Raw genomic sequence first — 21550 nt, forward strand, 5'->3', positions numbered from 1 at the left:
TGCTGAAGGCGCAAAAGACAGTGTCATTCAAAATGTTTGATGTGGAGCATGATTATTCGCAGTGTGAGGAAAAATAAAAATTACTTGGAAAACACTCTCTGGGATTGATTTAGATTGGATTTTCCTTTCTCTAGTGTGTCTGACACAAACTACCAGGGAGTGGTCACTGATGTCCAGTGCAAGAAATCCAGATGTGGGGTAATTGCAGATTTGCTCGTGTAATTGACCTCAGTTGTTGTAGATGTGGCAGGAGTTTGTGCTGTAGCTATGGCTGGCTTGCTTTGGATGTCCTGTCAGTTAAAATATGTTTATTTCAAGGCAGGCACATTCAGTTTGTGGCTGGGGATCTGTACGGCTAAGAAAATCGTGGCGTCGTGTTCCTAATGGATCTCTTGGTTAACTGCATCACTGCAACATCACACAGAAGGAAACAGCAATTTTACCTGAGTGGTGGCATGAAGCTACCTGGGCACATAAAGCACAACTCCATGCATGGCTACACTTTACTACAGTAGATGTAAATGAGGACATTTAGAAAGAGGCTTTAGAAAGTAGCTTGTTTCCACCATCTGCCACTTCATTTCCCAGCCTGGTCTAAGGATTCTGCTCTCCACACACCCCTTGTCTTTTTGTACATTTCCACCGCCGCAGCAGGAAAAGTGGGATTTCGATTCTCATTGTTTTCTTAATTGTGAGAGGCTGTGCTGTTACCATGTTCACTCTGTATCCATTTTTCATCTATACACATGAATTATGAAGAGCACTAATTACGGGGAGGAACAGAGGTGGTTGTGTGGGGTGTGAGTGTGTGTTTGTGGGTGTCTGCAGGGAGGTCAACGGACTTTTGGGTATTTTTTTCTTCCTTCACTTTTTTACACATTTTCTTTTCTCTTTAAATGACACAGATTCAATTTGCGGACAAAACACACAAAGGTGAACATACAGTAGGTCGGGAGGGGCTTACTTCTGTGTGTGGGATTCAGACTATTGACCTGGAACACATTGGGTACTGAGAGAATAAAAACTATTACACACATGCATGCTCGCGCGCGAACACAAACACACACACACAAAACTGGTCTCTAAGCTCAGAGCCTCATGCTCTGTCATATGTTCTTCCATAAAAGCAATAATAGCAAACGTATTCCCATTTATCATTACATTTTTAATATTTTAATCGTTTTTATAATAATTATGTTGTTTGGTATTCATTATTTAATTTTTACTTTTACCTTTATTTATAAGATTTAAGATAAAATTAGTTAATACTCCTCTCAAAATAATATATAATGACTGGTTATTATTCATTAAATATAATGTGGCTACTGCTGTTATTAATACTACTACTACTAGCCTGTTGATACCACTAAAAGGCTGCTTCTGCTACTAATAAAACTAATACTAATACTACTACTAATAATAATTAATAACTACTACTAATGTTATTAAAGTTAAAATGTCTTATTAGTCAGTGCTTTGGTGCAATGACGGACGCTACCATGATTATAAATGCACACACATATACATATAGATTTTCTAATGATTCCTTATGAAACATTGTTGGTATGGGAGCAGATTCACGTACATATAACAACACACACACACACATTTTTTCATACTACACACTTTTTTGTGTGTGTTTTTTCTTATGAGCTGATGCTGTCTGAGGTGGCAGAAAGCTGAAGTCATGGGTGTGTCTCCTTCACATGCCAGTGCTGTTCTAAAACAATATCTATTTATAATACACCATTTGCTGTTATTATAAAAAAAAAAATCAGTCTTGATTGCTTGCTCTTATGAGCAACTTGTACCCCAGCAGAAACCGTGTTGTTGCTATAATTAATCATTATCGCGTTAATTTTGAGATGTTTGTACCACTCAGAACAAAGAACCACACTGGTTGTTTATGTTTATTAAATCACTTCTGCAAGCAAAAACCTTTGAATAACAACTGAGAGTAGAAAATAATGTTAGATTTGCTCCTGCTTCTCTGTTTCAGTTACATTTGCTTGTTTCCACGTTTGTCTTTCCCTGTATTTAGGCTCATAGGCACTCCTGTGTGTGTGTGTGTGTGTGTGTGTGTGTGTGTGTGTGTGATGTTGGGGAAACTCAGCGTGACTTTTTTCTCTCTCTCTCTCTTTTTGAGAGGCTCCAGATGGCTGAGAGACAGGTGAGCCAATTAGCAAGTCTCACTACACAGCGACATCATCACACCGGCGAAGCACAACAGCTAAACACACACACACCCACAAATACACACACACACACACACACACACACTTACACATACACATGCCCACAACATACCAACATTGCACATTACTCCAGCATAGTGTTAACATTACCATCATGATGTTCTGCTGTCTCTCATTCTGTATATGCTGCCTTGAACCCGTCGTGGGATATATTTGTGGATATAAAATAGATTTTACAATCTGTAACCATGTTGGGAATGATGACAAATGATCCTCTAATTTTAACTTATTATTACGGCTGCTTGCAACATACATTACCGTGTGCCTATGGTGTGGCCCATTATGCATGTTTTATACGACCCAGAAAACAGGCATAATGGGCAGATTTGAATTGATTTGCTTGTGTATTCATTTATTTTCAAGGAGCCAAAAATATTTCAGCAAGCCTTGCTGATGTTCATTATAATTCTAATGAGGTCGAAATCTTCACAAAGCGGCAGAAAGACAGCAAGTCTAAACACAACAACAAAAACCTCCATCTCTCCTTCTCCCCTCATCTCCCTTTCTCTGTTTCATTCCCTCTTTCCCAACATCATTTCGTTCACTCTTTTTCAGTGATAAAAAGCTGGATTTTAGACGGAGAAAATACAGATTTTTCATTAATGAGCCGTAAGCTGCTCTGGAAAACAGTCACACCTGACCCCACACTCTCCTCTCATCCCAGCTTCTATATGCAAATAATACCTGCGAGCGTCTGCATCCATATGATGCAATACATATACTTATGCAGTTATTATTTGGATGGCTCCTGTTTGTTTGTGTATTTCTCTTTTCGATAAGGCATAATTGAGCAGCCATGACGGCCGCTTTCCCACCTAATGGAAGGGGACAAATTAATCTCCCCGTGCTAATGTCTGCAAATGGAACAGGACCACTCCTGCCACCACCTTTGCTCAGCCAACCTACTGTGAGTGACTTTAAATCAGAGAGTGAGTCCTTTATATATGTCTGTCAGGTCTGATGATGGATACGAGCCAGCTGATTTCATTTTCAAGTGCTTGCACACCTTCTTCTCCTAGGTTTAAAGCACCAAATTTTGAGCTGATAACCGTCTGGATGGTGCTTAGGCTGTTATTTCAAAGCAACTTGCTTTGGGTATATATGTATATATTTTTCTAATGTTTTGGTTAAAAGAAGGAACCAGATATCTTGCAGAATGGTTGTTGTAATAGAGAGCCATCTCTCCTGACTTTCAGAGAGCCGCAGTCCCATTTTCCACATGAAAAGTGACAGAAGTTGTTAAGTCAAAACCTTTGCTCCTTTCTCCACTCCACAGAGCCTGTTTGGAAGTTCAGAGAAATGCTTGAACAATGCTTGACCCAGAATCTGATTATAGCAGAGCGGCTTTTATAAACTGTCCATGTTTCTTTTATGCAGTATACAAGAGTCAAGGAAGAGTTTGGTCTTGTTCACCCGAGGTTTTACTCATTTATGTTTTGATCCAAAAAATAAAGACAAAAAACTAGTATCAAATAAAGGTTAACTACTACTACTAAATATCGAATGTGACTGCTTTTAAAATCGAAAGCAAGAGCACCAATAGCAGGAAAATGAGCCACGTTTTAATAACCGGTGTGAAATAGGTAAACAAAACAACGTACTCATATTCCTTGTCATGCAAAAAATACACATTCTCCAAAGTTTTGTGGTTTGCCTGTGAAGGCTAATAACGCCTCTGCCTTTGCTGTGCAACACAATACATGCGCTATAATGGCTTTTTTGTTGTGTCCGGAACTGATAACTTTTTAATGGCTCACTTCTTTCTAAATGAATGCACTGCTGGTTTTGACTGCCTGATCTCTGCAATTAACTTAAAGTGTATGTTACAAACAGTAGCTCTAAACACACACACACACACACACACACACACACACACACACACACACACACAAAGACCCATATTGTGAAAAAAACATTTGCAGCTTCTTCTGCCTGAACACCTGCACGACTGTAGTTTCTATTCATGTTTGTATATAATAATAATGCCTGGTGGAGAAAATAGGGAGGAGGACCCGGTGAACATCAGCCTATTTTCTCATCTTAACAGCCCCTGCTCATGGAGCCATTCTACCTCCTAAGCCTCTTCTCGTGGATGACCTCCAGGGACGATTGTTACTGCTGTTGGAGTACAGAGGAGTTGATTATGTGGCAGTGCCAGGGCTTTGTTCTAAGCATATGCCCGTCCTTGGCTTTGGAGAGAGAGAGAGAAAAGAGATAGATGAAGAAGAAGAAGAAAAACCAGAAGAAGAGTCATCTTATCTCTCCCTCTGGGTCTTGCAGCCTTTCATTTCAGATTGTCTCAGTGACTTTCTGGCCTCGCCCGGTTCATTTCGACCCTCTGCTGCATCGCTTGTTTACTGTCCCATAATAACATTGTCAATGGCAACAATACGCTTGCTTATCGCGAGGTGTCGGCTGCCACAATGGATGAATGGTGGCGTAATGGGAAGGCGAATTCGTCCTGTTGTCAAATCCAAGTCTTTGGAGGCTCTCTCTTACTTGGGCGTGTGTGCCGGTGAAAGATAAGATTAATTCTTTATATCGCAGGCTGATTGTGGAATCTTGTATCTAATGCAATTTTTATTTCTCAACACCATCCCCCCCCCACTACTTTCCTTTTCCCTTTTCTTTCAAACTGCAGAGTCAAGCCTTTTTTTTCTTTCTTTCTCTCTTTTGGGAAAAAATCTAAATAATTTATCTGTGTTTTGGTGCTTTTTTTTCCCCCTCTCCTGTACTTAGACGAAGAGCGGAGAGATATAGAACACAGACAGACAGGAGGAAAAGCAGATGAGAGTGTTTTTTTGAATGGGATGAACGTGAGTTGCATGCTGAGGCGAGTAAGAAAAGGGAGCAAAGGATGGCAGGAGGCAGGCAAAAGGGTGAACCCTCGCTCAGCTCTCGGCTGGAGAGGGGCCTAAGAGGAGCCTGCAGACTTTCTTAATCCCTCTTTTATTAATGTGAAGCCAAGCTCAGCAGAATGCAGGCTTGCAGACATAACAGAGCTTCTCATAACTGACTGTCTTTAGGCCTCACTGTCTGTCTCTAACATGCAGATCTGCTTCACTGGCATGACTGACTGACTTTCACCCCACCCTCTATTCACCAGCCCAGTCAGCTGCCCTCGATTAAGGCGACATTCAGGCGTTCGTTCCGGCCCCAGTCCAGCGTGCTTCCGTCTGCAGAGTCGAGCTCTTGGGTCTTTTGATCCCGCTCGGGTCCCAGCCTTGGCAGTTGGCACAAAAAGCATCGCGCATCCCCACCGAGCCTTGCACGTAACCATGACAACGGCCCTTACATCACTCACTGCCCCCCATGTAGCCAATGGGCATTGACCTTTTGCTGTCAGAGTGTGTTAGGGAGCGAGCGAGAGAGAGGAAGAGAGAGAGAGCACAGCAGGCACTCGCCGGATACCACAAACACAAATAGGTCATTAAATTGTAAACACAATTTAAAAGAGACAGAGGCTTCTCGGTTTGAGCCGTGGCCTCCAGTTACTGCGATGTCAGCGCCAGAGTGTTTGTGTTTCCTGTTGAATGACAAAAACAAGATGCTCGTCTTCAGAAGGCATGATGTTACGGGTCAGCGGGGAAGCAAGGGGACTCCTAACGTAAAAAAATGAAGATTTAAAGCATGTAAATGAGGTACAGCATATTGCAAACCTCAATCTCAAGCTACTGTCATTCCCAGAAGGTGCCAGCATGTCCTCTGTTCCCAAAGAGTAGTCCTTCAACTCAGAATTATGTTATTTCAGTCAACCGGAACCTGGAAGATACCATTCTATAGGGGGTGGGATGGGGGAAGAAAAACTAAATTGGTATCTTCCAACTTCTGACGGACTGAACAAACCTGATCCAGTTAATCATCAATGGGTAGAGTACTAGTTCGGTAGAGGTAGATAAAAACAAGCAGGGCAGAGGTCACTGATGAATTGGGTTGAGAATTATTGGTCTGAAGGATAAAGGTGAAATTATGCTTATTTGTAGGTACATAAAAACATTTAATCAGAGAAGGTTGTTATGGATATTCGTAGGTTGCAGAAGCTCGCACAAAGTGACAAGGACACACCAATTCACCAATCTACAACAATTGTCGAAAGTTGGAAGCAGAAGAAGAAACAGACAGGAAGACAGAACAACTAACAATCAACACGTGTTCTCCTCTTAAACCAACTGTTGAATTGACACCAGTTTTTTTTTTTCTTTTCTACTTTTTCAACAAATTATGGTTTTGGAAAATCAACACTTATATGATTTTTTTGGACATATGTTTGCTTACATCAGCACACAGAGGCATAATTCTGCCTCATGCATAGGTGGGTTGATTGATGGAATAATACCCAAATTTAGCATCAGCAAATTAATTCTAATTGTCATGTGAAAATATTGTATCAGGGTATCAAACGTTTTATAGACATTTTAAGGGCAGTGTTCCATTTGATTAGGTGCATGATTACATTTAAGAGAACACAATTGGACCTAGAGCAACCTTTCACCCTTGATCGAATAGTGTACACCAGTCTAACGAAGACAACGAGTCCTTACCTTAGGCTCTACAAGAAAGTTTTAACATTGGTGGGTACACACGTTGACAGCTTTCTGTCAGCCGCTGGAAATCGCATATAATCATGTCAGGGGGCTGCATATAAAAGGCTCATGTTTACTAAGCTATCAGACGTGTGATTCCAAAGATTACCCAGGGTGAAGAGGGTGGCAAGGAGTCTGAAGGGCGAACGGTGCGGGGTGCGCTACCCAGTTCAATCCACGTGTGTTCCCCTTAACATTGCTGAGTCTGTGGAGGACATGGAAAGGCTGTTTGTCTCCTCAGGTTCTCTTTTGTCACCTCTTGTGGGTGGTGTAACATTTTGTATGCAAAAACACTGTGTAGTGTAGCTTTAATCACTGAATGTTAACAAAACAATATAGTCGATGCAAATGACAAGTGACTGTAGTCGTCACTGACAGCTCTCAACAACTACAACATTTGTAGAACTTAATTGTATATGGTAATTTTAATACACCGCTCCATTGACCAGCGCTCTTTTTATGCTCTTTACATTCCGATTTCACTGTAATTAACAGCAAGCAACATATGATCAGTGGCTGCAGCATCTGCTTGATTTGAGTAAATGCATGTCATGCTTATATCAGAGTGCTTTTTAGCTCTGTGGTCCGTTTCACGATCGTATTCCCAACTTTCTCGTTTACGCACTTGCCCTGTGTCAATATTTGTCACCACTGCGTGGCTCTCATCAGTTTTGGCTGAGAGAAAATGCAGTGAGAGGCTGATCCGATTTGAATGGTAAACAACAGAGGCGGAAATGGGTAATTAAGTTAGAACTTAGCAAAAGTGTCTGCTGCATTTTAATAGCGATGGCCCGTGCACACCGGATAATTTAGGATTTCGAGTTGTTGTTGTTTTTCAGTGAAATGCAGGTGTTTTGTGAAGACAGACGATTTTGCCCCGTATGCCAAACATTCTAATGAAGCTCACGTACAATCCATAATTTTAACTATCCCCCACCTGCCAGCTAACCACACACACACACACACACGCATACACACAACAAGTACACAAACAGGCATAGTACCCACACACATACACACAATATGCACTAATGAAGCTGTTCTCCTCTCCTCTCTTTTTTATCCCTGGCTCTTTGAAACATGCATAAATCATAATAAACAGAGAGATGAATTTTTAATCAGCAGCTCCCTTCCTGTGTCTTCAGCCCCAGCCTCCTATGGGGAGGAGAGGCTATGATGTGCCAGGTATATGAAGCCAGATCTGGCAGTGCTTCCTTTGGGAAGGCTACTCACTGAGACATTCCTGTCTGTGCTTCCTCTTCTTGGGCATGATCTGCTGGACCAGGGCGTCTGACGAGAACATGCTGTATGTACCTGCAGGAGACTTAGGTTCAGATAGAATCTGGCATCTGAGCAGAGGAAGACTTGTTAAAGTTATAGCATCATGGCTGCACAATTGTGATGTGGCTGTAAAAAAGTATCAGTCGCGGTGCCACCTACTAATAAAAGCAAAGTTTAGGGTTTTTAATACTCCATCAAAATAAACTGTGAAAATTTACTTTTTATTTTGATGTTGAACTTGGCCTCTTTCCTTGGTTCAATACCTTTTACTATGATGTACACAATTTATTTGCCTCATAAAAACATAGTGAAAAGATGGCGGAGCAGAGTTAGGGTTGGTTTATTTTCCACTTTAGGCTGGGTTCAGTGTGCCAGAAACACAAGGATGATGTGCGGTAAATGTGAATAGTGGGCATTGTTGGCTCGGTGCTGTGCTGGACTGGGCCAGGCCCAGCGGCCATGCAGGCAGCCCAGAGACTGAGCTGGGCTGTTCCAGAGCTGCAGTATTAGACCCAAATAGGCCCACAACATAACAACATGAGCTGAGCTGTCACAGGGGATTACTTCAGCTAGGCAAGCCAGCGGGGTCTCCGCTGCTCTGCTGCTCTACCGGAGAGAGAGTGAACGGGGGTGGGGGTGTGGGGAAGGGGAGACGGAGAAGGAGGGATGCTTGTTTCTGTGTCAGAGGAAAGGGAACAACGGCAGAGGCTGAGAGGAACAAGGCGACAGACAGAGAAGCAAAGAGAGGCAAGTGCTGTAAACAACAAGCAGAGAAATAAAGGAAGAGAGACGAGGACAAAAGAGGAAGAAAGAAAGACAGAGACAGCGTGTGCGCAGCTTGTAGCCTGATTCGGTGCATTTGTTTGTTTGTAATGTTGGAGCACTCGTCCGAGCTGGGCTTTGTGGGGAGAGTGTGTGTGGATGCCGTGTGCTGCCCCCCTCCTGCAGCTGCCAGCGCAGGATCCATGAGGAGCGACGAGCTGCTGCTGAGGTACACACACTCATACACATCTGTGCCCACACACGTACTACCACCCCCACACACAGACACACAAACCTTTTTCTTTCTTTCTTTTTTTTTTCTTTTTTGACCCAGAGGCAGCGTCCGCACATCCCTCTCAGGGACTGTTGTACTTGTAGCGTAGACGTGTGTTGCATGGTTGCTTTTGTATCAGCGATGTTTGTAAGGATTTTTATGTGTTTTCGGGGGGTGGTGCTGGCTTATTCCTTCACTTTAGAGGATTTAACATGGTTGATGGTTGCTCCTTTGCTCCTAACAGGTTCCGCTGTAACACTTCCTACCTGGACACATTGTGTCAGTGTTGTTGTTCAATGGCAAGAGATTTTCTCCCGCTTCCCTGCAACTGTTTGCCCAGTCAAGTGTAACAGTCAATGCTTGTACTTCTCTTTTTTTTTCTCTCTCTCTCTCTGTCTTCCTCTCTATTCAAACCTCCTCCTGCTGCTGTGTTAGCAGGATTGTGTCTGAAACAAGCAGTTTAGAGCTGAACTATTAGGAAGGAGAGTTTGGCTGACATGTGGAGCCGTTAATAGCTTTTCCCCCTGCTTTTAAATTAAATATCTGGCAGTACAGAGTCTCTCACCTTTGACATCTAGGATACATTTTAGTTATTTTTATTTATATACAGCATTTATCATAGTTGTTGTGTTTGCCCTTCAGCTAATTTGCATTTTTCTATTATTCCACCCACATATGCATGAATATGTATCATTCATATTCTTATCAATAGTTGTAGAATCTCATGGAGAGACAGCTTTTTTTTTTTAGAATTTTGATATCCCAAAGTTTTAAAGACCCTGAAAACCTACAGACTAACAAATGCATAGTTACTGACAAGACTGAAAAGATACTGGTTAATTCCCCTGAAAATTATTACTGTAGGTCAGTGTAATGTAAATTCTATCAATTTTCCCCTCCAGAAATTTAGAAAATCTTTAAATCTTTGAGGTGTTAGCAGGTTTGCTTCATCACAATGACCGGAAAAGAAGGAAGGCAGAAACAGTAAATGTGAAGTTTTCTGTATGACCCATCCATGAGACGTCCATTCAACTGAAGCAGGATTTGACATTTTCCAAGCCAGTTAACGGAGCCTGAATTTGTGCCTCTGTTATTTATTTTATTTTATTCGTGCACATCTTTTTCATTTGTTGCAGGTTTTAAACACTAACAGAGGGATGATGGATGAGCAGACCGTGATTGAGAAAAGTGTGGTTGTGTTCGGTTTGGCTGAAACTGTAGAGAAATTGGAAAAGGCAAAAGGAGAAAAGAAAGCAGTAGCAGAAAATGGGGTTGTGAAGAGCAGTGACAAAAGTGGGGAGGGGAGGGAAAGAGGCTCTAAAAATGAGACAGACAAACAACGGAGATATCCAGCTGTTCTCTGTCAACCTTTCCCTTACCATCCCTACTGTATTCCATCTTCCTGAAAATTACACATTTTTATTTCAAAGTTCCTATTACTGATAAATTTTACGGCGATACCCCACCAGTCACAATTTCTCTGAACTCCCCTCCTGTTGCATAAAAGATTGAGACAAGCGTCTGCTGCGCATCTGATCATGAAAAACAGTCATGCTGAGGTTGACTTGTTTTGCAACGAGTCAACATATTTCATTGATGTTTGCAGGTAGTAATTTATTGCACCATAATTTACTGACTGAATCGGTGAATGCTTCATTGGGTGACAAATGAAACTGGTTTTGAGGCATGCACTTTACTTGCAATTTCCCGATGAAAAATATGACTTTGAAATGCTTCTGCATCAGGCGGTTGCTCAGAGCGATAAACACGGGAAATTTTTCCCGAGCTTTGCCAGCATGCAGGATGGTACAATGACTGTGGGTGGGTTGAGGTGGTGGTGTACATCAGAGGAAAAATTCAGAGTATGGGTCCAATGAAAGATTTAAAAATGTTTCGGTGGTTGGGGTCGGAACTCCAGCACACTTGATTTAAAATATAACAATGTAAAGTTACACTTTTAGATTTAAATTTATCCATACTTGTATAAGCAAGATGTTCCCTAAGGTTCGTGTCCTGGACCGTAGGAATATCTGATGGCAAACAAAGATGGTGGACTACGAATCTAAGCAGGAAGTTGTAGATATTAGCCATAATTTGCTCACTTCTGCAGAAGATGGCTCCTAACATTAGAATGGTTAAGGTTGGGCCATAATGTTGAATGATTTGGGCCGGATCAAGGAATTAGTCTAGGTGATGAAACAGTTTTAGGATACGGGTCTTAGGACCAAACTGTTGTTTTTTTGCTTTTTTATCCAGTTAAATACGTGACCTCAAATCAACTGCTGGTGTTTTATGTGCTGAAGCCAAAAGCCCTATGAAAATATGGCAAAACTCCAGAATTGGCAAAGCATCACCATGCCAGATCCTGACTTTCTGCTAGTGTCGCTTTTGCACGTCGTGACTTTAAAAAGTTCATTTTAAGTTTGGAATGCACGGCTTCAGAAACACTACATTTCCAAGTTTTGCAGATTGACTTATACTAGGGACCAAAAGTCAGAATATCTCAGCAACTGCAGCATCGATTTTGCCAGTTCATTTTTAATCTGTCTCTCATGAATCCCCTAACTTTCTGAATGCGCTGCGCTTTGAGCACTCTATGAAAGTTGGAGCGTTACAGTCATTGTTGCACTTCAGTTACAATGTTCAAAAAATATATTGCTGCCTGGCTACTTACAGTGTGTGCTGTGAAGAGTCTTCTGTAGCTCCATCCTTGTCTTGCCCTTTCTTTTCCATTCTCCAATAGGCTAAACCAAGCATCCCATCCCACTCGTCCCACTCGATGTGCCTATCTAATGGTGTGGAAGATATTAGTCTTCTATTAAAGATATTACCGTTGATTTAGGGTCACTCACTGCCTCTCACTCCCATTTCCACTGATGGGTCAGAGCAGTGGGCGATAAAATGGCCTCTCACTCTCCCCTCCTCCCCCGTCCTCCGCCCAGGCTTCTTGAATCTGCTAAACCAGGCGTCGCAGCCTCGGTGAAGGGACCGCACCTCGTCTCCGCTACAACGATTTAATCTGCCGAGCACCTTTTCAATCAGACAGTGTCAGGCAGGGCCGCTCTCGACACGACTCTAATACAATGCATGGACACACACGCACAGGAAGTGGGGGGGTGCGATGGGGGCGCCGGCGAATACTCACACACACGCACCACGTGCCCTGCCACAGATCGATACTCGCAATCATACAGGTGACAATGGGCACAAGTTTTATCACCCCCTGATTCACACCCTGCTATCATCACCTTCACACAATCACACAATCAACGAGGGGAGGCCGGGGAGGATTTTTCAAGGGAGAGGGTGCATACGTGAAAGAGGAGCAGGGGGACAGAGCATGGGAGCTTGCAGGTACATGAAATGTGTGAATATGTGCGTGAAATGAATTGAAATGGGTGTGAAAGTGCATCTATTTGCGAGGGGATGCGTATACACCTCCCTGTATGTGTGTGTGTGTGTGTGTGTTTGAATGTGCATAAGTGCATTTGCAAGTGGTTTCCTCCTATTGTGTGTGTATTGCATGTGTGCATGATGCGTTGTTATATTCCTCCATTTTGCTGTGTGTGTGTGAGGGTGTGTATTAGTGTGTCGGTTGTTATCAGAATGACACCATCCTGCTCCCTCTCCTGCAGCCCCAGAGGATCAGTGGAGCTGCACCAGTTTCAAATGAAAATAAATGAGAGGCAGTGACCGCTACTGCCTGGGTCCCACTTTAATGAGGAAAAGGAGCAGAGAGAGAGGGAGGAGAAGGAGGACAGAGGTAGAGGAGGGTGGGGAGGATGGGGACGGTGAGTCGAAAGCAGGGAGAGAAATTGGAAAGTGAGGGAGAGATTGGTCAGACTTGGTGACTAAGGGGCAGAGAGAGACGAATGGAGATAAGATGGGGGTGGGGGGGGGGGGGGGGGGGGGTGATGAATGGAGGGCCTCTCCCTGTCACTGATGCGATGGCCAATTACAGTTGGAGCGCGCTCCGATGCACTGCAGGTGGAGCGGGCAGTGTTTTGAGTGGCCAGAGAATATCCCTCCTCAATTTGCATTGAGAGGAGAAATCACTGCACAGCTTAGAACAGCTTTGGGAGTTATTGTGTGATTCAGTAGTACATGTAATGTTGTACACCATTGTAAGCCTGGGTTGCACTATACAGGTAGATTTTTAGTTGCATTCTGTCTAGTTAAAACTCTGTATCCCTCAGAATTAGTGGTCGCCTATTGCACATATTTAAAAACCAACGAAATCAGGGTGGAGAGTTCAGTGTCAGGAGGCATGGCACTGTGCTAAAGTTGCTCAGTAGCACCCTCAGTTGACTTGCTACAAGTATGTGTGACAAGGAGAGCTGAATGTGCCTTTTACTAGTTGAGGTCGCAAACACTTTTTTGCTGACATCAGTCAAATAAGCTCAAAATCTTTGGCGTTATGTCATCAAATTGGGAAGAGTCAGTTTTGCTGCAGTGTTACACTGCCAAGAGAAGTTCCCTGACTCTAACATTAATGTTACAGCAGAACATTTTATGTTCTATTTAAATCCCCATTATCCCCATCGTAACAGAAACGAGACGATAGCACACTTTTGCAGGGTGAAGAACCACCACTTTATATAGCATTTTAAGCAAATAAAAACCTGTCAAATGTTCCCACACTTTGGTGTCAAATTTATATGCTTTTCAATTCACATTTATTTACATAGCGCCAGTTCAAAACAAATTCATCAACCTCCAGCAGAACCAGGCTCAGGGTGGGCGGCCATCTGTTTTGACCGGTTGGGGTGAGGGGAAAGTGGTAAGACAAAAGAAAAGAGGAGCAAGAAGCCACAAGAACAAGGGACAGGTTGGTATAGCCACTAACTGCATACAGCTCCAAAGCCGGAGACACCTGGAAATTAGTACAAAGAGAGAGACGTGCACAGCTACGGGAGAAAGAAGACACAAAGTTAATGTCATGCATTGGTAAAATAAGTGCATGTGGAGAGGAGAGAGAGGGGAGGACGGTAGCAGCCTAAGTCTATAGCAGCATAACTAAGAGCTGGTTCAGAGTGACTGAGCAGCTCCAAATGTGAGCTTTATTAAAAAGAAAGGTTTTAAGCCTGGTCTTAAAAGTAGAGATGGTGTCTGCCTCCCGAATATGAATTGGGAGCTGGTTCCACAGGAAAGGAGCTTAATATTACAATAAAGGCTCCTCCCATTCAATTTTTGGAAACTCTGGGAAGCACAGGTAGGCCGAAGTGACCGAAGTGAAATGGTACTGTGAGGCCTTTTAAATACGATGGAGCTTAACCATTAACGGCTTTGTATGTAAGGATAAATGCTTGCTAGGGTGTTAATAGGACACCCCAGTAGTAGGGAATTACTTCTGTGCAAAAAACAGGGCCTAAAGGCAGCAACAACATGAGTGATACCGAAGTTTAATTGGGCCATGGAAACTTTTTTCCGCTAGTATTTAGTACAAAATGGAGAAAAAAAGTGATTTTGAAGCTTAAAAATGAAGTTAGAGATATTGTATGAAGAGGTTATCTACAAAACAGCTAATTGATGGTGGACCCCTGATGAAAAACTATTGCTGAGAGATCTAGGTTAAAGCTGCAACTTATTTCAAAGCTTTCTAGAGTCCACTATTGGGTTGTAAAACCTTACAGAGCTCGATTTTATTATATCTGTAAAATCCCAGAGTGAACCCAAAAGAACACAGTGCTCAAACCAAAACCAGACTAATCTTATTAAGAGTTGGGAGATACAAGGTTTTCCCATGGCAGCAGCGATATGTTTCTACTTCAGTGTTACCCAGCGTTGTCCAGTCCATTCTACCAGAGACCATTAAAAGTAGCAGACAACAGCACAGTATAGCCGGGGGGCCTCTTCGGGGCAGAGGACATCAAGTGTGTGTGTGTGTGCACGCGCGCACGCTTGAGAGAGACAGAAACCCACACTTAAAGTCATGTTGAGACCAACGGTGCAGACATTAGTGTGTGAGGGTCAGTGAATGGGTCAGCAAGTATTTGCTCGACAGTGTTGGCCTTGATCGGTATGTCCTGTATCTGTAATGTGTGTTTTGGTCCGTGTATGTCTACAAGTACATGTGTGTATTGGGGTCAGAAAAATATGACGGGTCATAACTCAGTGAAACACAGAGACATCAAACACATAATGTTGAAATAAGCCGGGCTTACTCTTTCTAGTAATTGCTCAAATGTCCACCCCTGATTATGTCCATTAATTCATTTTCTAATTGACTTTTTAATCCAAATATAGAAACAGGTTATATATGAGTCCAACCAAAGTCGGTTTGCTTTGTGAGATTGTGTGCAAAACAGGTCAGCTAGCATTCACAGGCAGCCCTCAGTTAGAGAAAGGATTCATGTTAAATAGAACACAGTGTCCTAAACGGAGTCCAGCAAGGACCAATAGCAAACTGACAAAGAGAGGGAACAGAGGTGGAGGAGAGGGGGAACACGACAGTTGAAAGCATGAAAATGAAAGAGGGAGATGGGCTGTTGAAAATAGGGGAATGAGATTTGAAGATTGAACAGTGAGTGGCAGTGAGAGGGATGGAGAGTGTTAGAAAGAGAGGTGTGGGAGAGTATTCCTCCATTCTCACTCTCTGTTTGTTTGGTTTTTCAGCCTGGGGTTCTGAGCTTGACAGAATAAGAAAGTAGCAGAGAAGCTAGACAAGATCGAGAGACCTCTATCATCTTTTCATTTAGGAAGTGATTCACCCGCAAACACGCACGCACATATATTGTGTAGAATATGAACTTGCCAAAACTGTGTTTGAGCGGTGAGGAATGAGCGTGGCAGTCAGGGTCCGTCTGGTTCCGGGCTCCTCACATGTCCACTTAGACTCAAACGCAGCTGCTTGCTATTTTGAATTATTCATGAGCCTTTCATTAAATATTCACGTGTGAAAAGCTGGCTCCATCGGTTACCCAGAATCCTCTCTGAGTGAGATGCACACATGAGCACAGCGAGGCCTGAATGATAGTTCACAGTGTCTGACAGACAACCGAGTGGCTGCTTTAGGATTCTTTGTTTTTAATTTGCTTTCTACGACCCATCTATTTTGGGTCTCGTCTCCCGCCCCGTCTCTTCCTCTTCTCTCTCCGTTCCTCCTTTCTATGCGATCGATTTGTATTGTTCGGGCAGCTGAGCCACCACCACACCCCACCCCACCCCACCCACCGACCCGCTCCCCCACCCACCCAGCCACCCAGCCCGAGGTGAGACAGATGAAGGCGGAGAGAAGATAGAAGAAAAAAAATCTAGATGGAGGGAAGAAGCGAGTAAGACAAAAGTAGCAGAGCAAGTGAGGGCAGGGTCAGACCTTGCCATGAGCAGGATCTGGGTGAACATGGGGCCTTAGGGTGAAGAGATAGAAAGATAGAAGAGGTATTGGGTGAGGGTGGGAAAAGAGAACAACAGCAACAACGGGGAGAAAATAAGGTACAACACAATGTATGAAATGTTCACAAGATCTGACCACTGGCCCTGAAATACAGAATACGTCTTTGGAAGTGGATACACTCATCAGACTTGTTGATCCGCTCAACCGCAATGATGTAATGGTGGCGGTTTTAAGATGTCAATTTCACTAGTCACAACAACTTCACTCTTACAGTAACTCATTGCTGTAGCTCGTCCTTGTTGTGGAGCGTTATCTTTCCATACCGAGGTTTGTGCAAAAGCCCTGCTTTTAAAAACCATTACCATATTGTAAACACAGATAATGGCACGCATGCTAACAAACAAATGCATCAGGAATCATAAAATGCATTATTAAACAGCTGCAACACAAATTTCATAATAGAACAATTTCCCTTTTTTTCACACGCTGCCAGTTTCATATAGCTACCTTCAATATTGAGTATGTTCATCTTTTATTAATGGAAAGATGTGTTGTTAGTTTTATTTTTTTGGCAAACAGAAGGGAATATTTCTTCAGAGTTTAAAGCAAATGTCATTGTTTACCAGGTGTACAGTACATGATGTGGGATCATGCGTGTGTGTCAGACTTCTCATATCAAACCTGTGCATTTTCACTGCAGCAGCTGACACACCTGCTCATAGTAAGACAGGTAAGCTTAGGAACATACAGAGGAACACAAACATGCAGGTTTTGCCAACTATACCCCCTGTTATTTACTGATGACTATCTTTTACATCTTTTGCTGTATGAGCGTTGAGCCTTGTCGTTCTCAGTTTGGTTGTAAACACTGAATCAATGTAGATAAGATTGTAGCAGCACTTTTAAGCACCGCCTATGGAATTCCATTCACCTGCGCGAATAAATCGGAAACTACAGTACTTGAGTTTTCTCACCTAAACGAAAAAGAGGTAAAATTGTTAAATTATTGTTACATTGAGTGATGCTGTTGTGAGCTAATAAAAATGTTGGATTTAGGTTATGCGCCATCATCTGAAACAACAGCCATGAGACTCAACTCAAGCCTGAACATGAAAGCCTGCGATGAGAATGCAGTCGATTATAATGCAGCACTTGGTTATATAATGTCCTGTACAAGCGCTGTTGTGTGAAGGGTCAAGCGCGGTGAAACATGCAGCGTCGTCCCCACTCCTGGGACACTGCGAGCCCTGAGGCGCAGACGCAGGATCAGTGTTTCCCATCCACACTCTGACCTGGGTCGGTGCAAGTAAACATGAAAGCTGACCCCCTAGCAGAGCCGAGGGCCAAGCCCCACCCACACCATACACTTACCCCAGCTGTATGTGTGCTTGCTGAGCACTGTTTTTTTTTTTCCCACTGACCCAGATACGCATATTCTTCCCCCAGAGAGACGCCTCTCTCGGTCTAAGAGAGGCTCATTATTTTATTGAAGTGCCTCCCCTCTTTTCTCCTACGGAGGAGGGAGGAAGTGGGCCAACCTGGTAGACGTGCTGCACAGGGGTGCATTCAAGCCCACTTCGGTTCCACAGGGAGGCACGCTGGATCCACACAATTAACGCAGCGTAAAATAGAGTCAGCAAATTTGCAGCAAATTATGGGCTGGTTCATTATTACAAAGCTATCCCCATGCGTAATTGCACCTCTCCAAAATGGGCCAACTCATTGGATTGTAAATCACCTAACTAGCAATGCTTTTATGAAGGCACCACAGTGAAGCACGAGTGATATTCTGTTCCAGCCACCTGCATTTTCTACCATTTCATTGTATGCTCTGAATCATGACGGTGCATTTTGTTTATTCATTACATTAATATCATTAAGGGAGGATCCTTCATAATTAGCTTTTGTCTGTGCGAGAATCCAGCAGACTGACGTTTAGTCTGGTGTCAGAACATAACGCTGCATCTGGCTTTTAGCTGTCGCCATACTATGTCTTCCTTCAAGCTTTAGGGAGACACTGGGCATTCAGAGGTAGTTTGAGAGTTAATCAGATGTTAAAGGAAAACAAACACACTTTTCATCAGTTTGAGTCGGGATTTCCAAAACTGGGAGAAAACTTGTCACAGCACCACTGTTTTGTTTTCTCTTCCACTAGGGCTTGGGTATCGTTCCAGCTGACTGATTGTGATTCCATTTCCTCTCATCAAACCCGGTTCTTAGTAAATCTTGTTTCCAATTTCATTATTGGATTGGATGGATCCAAGATTGGAGAGAAAAACAAACGAATGATTCAAGAACAAAAAGTTGCCTTTTTATGTTTGGCCATTTTAGTGACAATAAAGTTGGTTTTTTTGTTCCTCCATTCGTAAAACAAATATTACATTTCCTTACAAGAATTGATAAAACAAGGTATTGCATTTTGTTGGGTATCTTCTTTAGCATTTGCTGATTCCAGCCATGGTTCAGGATGTGACAAAATGACATGGTATTGCCTACAATAGCAGGGCCTGGCAGATAAGTGAAAGGTTTATGGACTGTAAAATTTTTACTGCACTTCACTCCTGCGTTGGACTGTAATGTGCATAGGAGCAGAGCTTATCCTATCAATTTTGTAGTTCTTCGAAATTCGGAACCAGTTCCACCTTGGAACTAGTACTTGATAAAGTTAAGAGTTGTATTACAGTTTGTAAGTAATCTACAAGTAATGTGCTCTGAGAATATGTCCGCTAACCTTGAACTTAAACACCTTAAAGAACAAGTTCGAACTTAGTGTCCACAGCCTATTGTACATTTTGGTCTATCTGTGGTTAGGGTTGTAATTTGGTAACAGTTTTGGTAACTTCCGGGTTAATGGGAAAGAAAAACTGATACTGGTAAGTGCTACAACTGCTAGATGAAACTCCCACCAACTGTGGGGAAGATGGTTCCCTGATGATGCCTATTCTGCAGTTGAGCAATGTCTCTTGAATAAATATATTGTGTTTAAAGTTACTCCATGTAAAAATTCCATTTTTACATGATTCAGTAAGTGCACATAGAAGACAGTCGTTACACCCATAACGACGCCTAACGGTTAACACCCTACTCTGGTTTGAACTGCGATAGCTGAGGAGACCTAATAGTTAAAGCTCAGCTGCAGCGTTACGCGCCACGCCTCCCCGACTCGGCACCTGGTTCTCCAACAGTCCGTCAGTTGCGCTGTTGTAGAGCGGATTTTCAGACCGGACCGGCGGAAGAAAACCAGCAGAGAGAAAAAAAAAAGCGAATGGGGGAGAGGAAGAGGAGAATGTGACAACTGCTGGCTGCGGACAGAGTGTGTGCGGCTGGCTACACTGCCTTTAGGGAGGCCTCGGCTCTTGCACCTGTCCCTCTCCGTCTCCGTGGCCAGGCGCAGTTTGGGCGAGAGCGACGCTTCTTTATTTATCAGGCTGGGCGCTGAGCGGCGGAGGCGCACACACACACACACTCACTCACTGTACTGTGCGCGCACACACATCCACAGGGCAGGCAGGCAGGCAACATGACTTCATCCTACACTCTGGATTTTCTGCCCGATATGATGGTGGAGAGCCGCCTGCTTGTTCCCGGAGACAGAATGTGAGTTATCCGCCGTCTCTTTCTCTTTTTCCGCTTGTGATTTCTGGTTTTGTGTGCTTGGTACTGTCCCGAAAAGCAGCTGTCCGATGTGGAAATGTTGCTCCGCTGCTGGATATGCGACTGGAATCGGGGTCACAATTGCCACTATAGCCAGTGGGACTATATCTTTGTGTTATTGTGTTAGTTATGGCTTCTCGTTTTTCCTATCCGTCGATAAACTGCACGGGGATCGTAGGAGCGCCTGGGGCTGTTATCAGCTATAGACAGGATGATGATGAATGATCGCCATTATGGGGAATTAATGCAAGCGCCGCGAATAAAACCTGTCTTTATGAAGCTGTATTATCTGCTGCATGTCGTCAAATTGTTGTAAGCCGTCAAGTCGACTCTGGGAGCGTTTAAAGCGTCGACTTCCCATCTCGCTCCGCGGAACACAAGAAGGGAAGTTGCTTTGATTTGCGGCAGCCGCCCATTATAAATTCTCTGGGTCTTGCTGGGCTGCAAGCGGTGGCTTTTGGAGCTGTGCAGCCGGTTATGGGAGCGCACCATGCTGAGACAACATAAAGAGCACGGAGGCGATCTCTCTGTTCTCTCAGTTGCTTGGAAAAGCTCAGGGTGGAAGACAGGAGCGATTCTCAGTCACATGAGACCGATTTAACTGCACCAGAGGCGTTTCTGCACCCTCTTTGCACGTTAATCCCCCGCACTTTGGACACTTGGTTTAGGTTAAACGCATAGAAAAGCCACGGCAGGAATAAATGTGAACAACACACAAGCTTCTTGAGAACGTACAGGAATGCATGAGGGACTGGGATCCCGTGTGTTTCAATTGGATTTGCTGTAATTCAGTTAAACTCCGGAATCTGTAGAGCAGGGACAAAGGGAGGTTTTCATCCCGACATCATGGTCATGCGTTCTTTTTCCACAGTACACGTCCCACTTATGTCCTCTCAGCTCAGAGCGCCAAGCTGTTGATGGATCATGTTCGTTTTTTTTTTTTTTTTTTTCCTCCCAGCAGAGAAGATCTATGCTGTAGTGTAGTTCTTCCTTATTATAAAGATTCTTTTTCCCTGGGTGGTGTCTACAGTATATGTTCGGATACTGCATTGATTTATGTTGTAAAATAATACAACATGTGTCACAAATAGCAGATATATTTGTGTGTATGTATCATGCCACTTTTTGAGTGTACCTGCATCACACCTGGCAGTAGCTGGTGAGGAACTACTTTATGTGCACCTGACTTTCTGTTAAAAGCTGTGATTTATGTGTAAAGCTTTGTTTGCGACATAGATCATCTACAAATTGCTGTAAAATGTCAAAGTAATATCACATCCTAAAGATCAGCGGCTCTCGCCACAGCAGAACGGGTTCCACGTGTTGATTTGGCACGACTTTTTACAGCGGCTGCCCTTCCTGCCGCAACGCTCCCATTTTTGTCCGGGCTCGGGACTCTGCATCC

At 43.3% G+C, this 21550-nt stretch overlaps 1 protein-coding gene across 22 annotated transcripts in view; it reads left to right on the plus strand.

Annotated features, from left to right (window-relative positions):
* celf2 (cugbp, Elav-like family member 2) overlaps positions 1-21550 on the plus strand; it is a 186063-nt gene that overhangs the window by 43385 nt on the left and 121128 nt on the right. For 4 of the 22 annotated variants that reach the window (XM_067489727.1, XM_067489729.1, XM_067489728.1 and 1 more), the window contains exon 1: positions 8789-9110. The exons of 2 other annotated variants lie outside the window; for them this stretch is intronic. In XM_067489727.1, coding sequence (XP_067345828.1) covers positions 8992-9110 — 119 coding nt within the window. In that variant the 5' untranslated portion in view covers positions 8789-8991. Of the gene's footprint in view, positions 1-8788; positions 9111-19668; positions 20089-21550 lie in introns of those variants that run through there. 16 more of the 22 variants (XM_067489744.1, XM_067489746.1, XM_067489747.1 and 13 more) reach the window with 8 other exon arrangements.

Source organism: Channa argus, chromosome 21 (assembly GCF_033026475.1).
Source record: "Channa argus isolate prfri chromosome 21, Channa argus male v1.0, whole genome shotgun sequence".
NCBI lineage: Eukaryota > Metazoa > Chordata > Actinopteri > Anabantiformes > Channidae > Channa > Channa argus.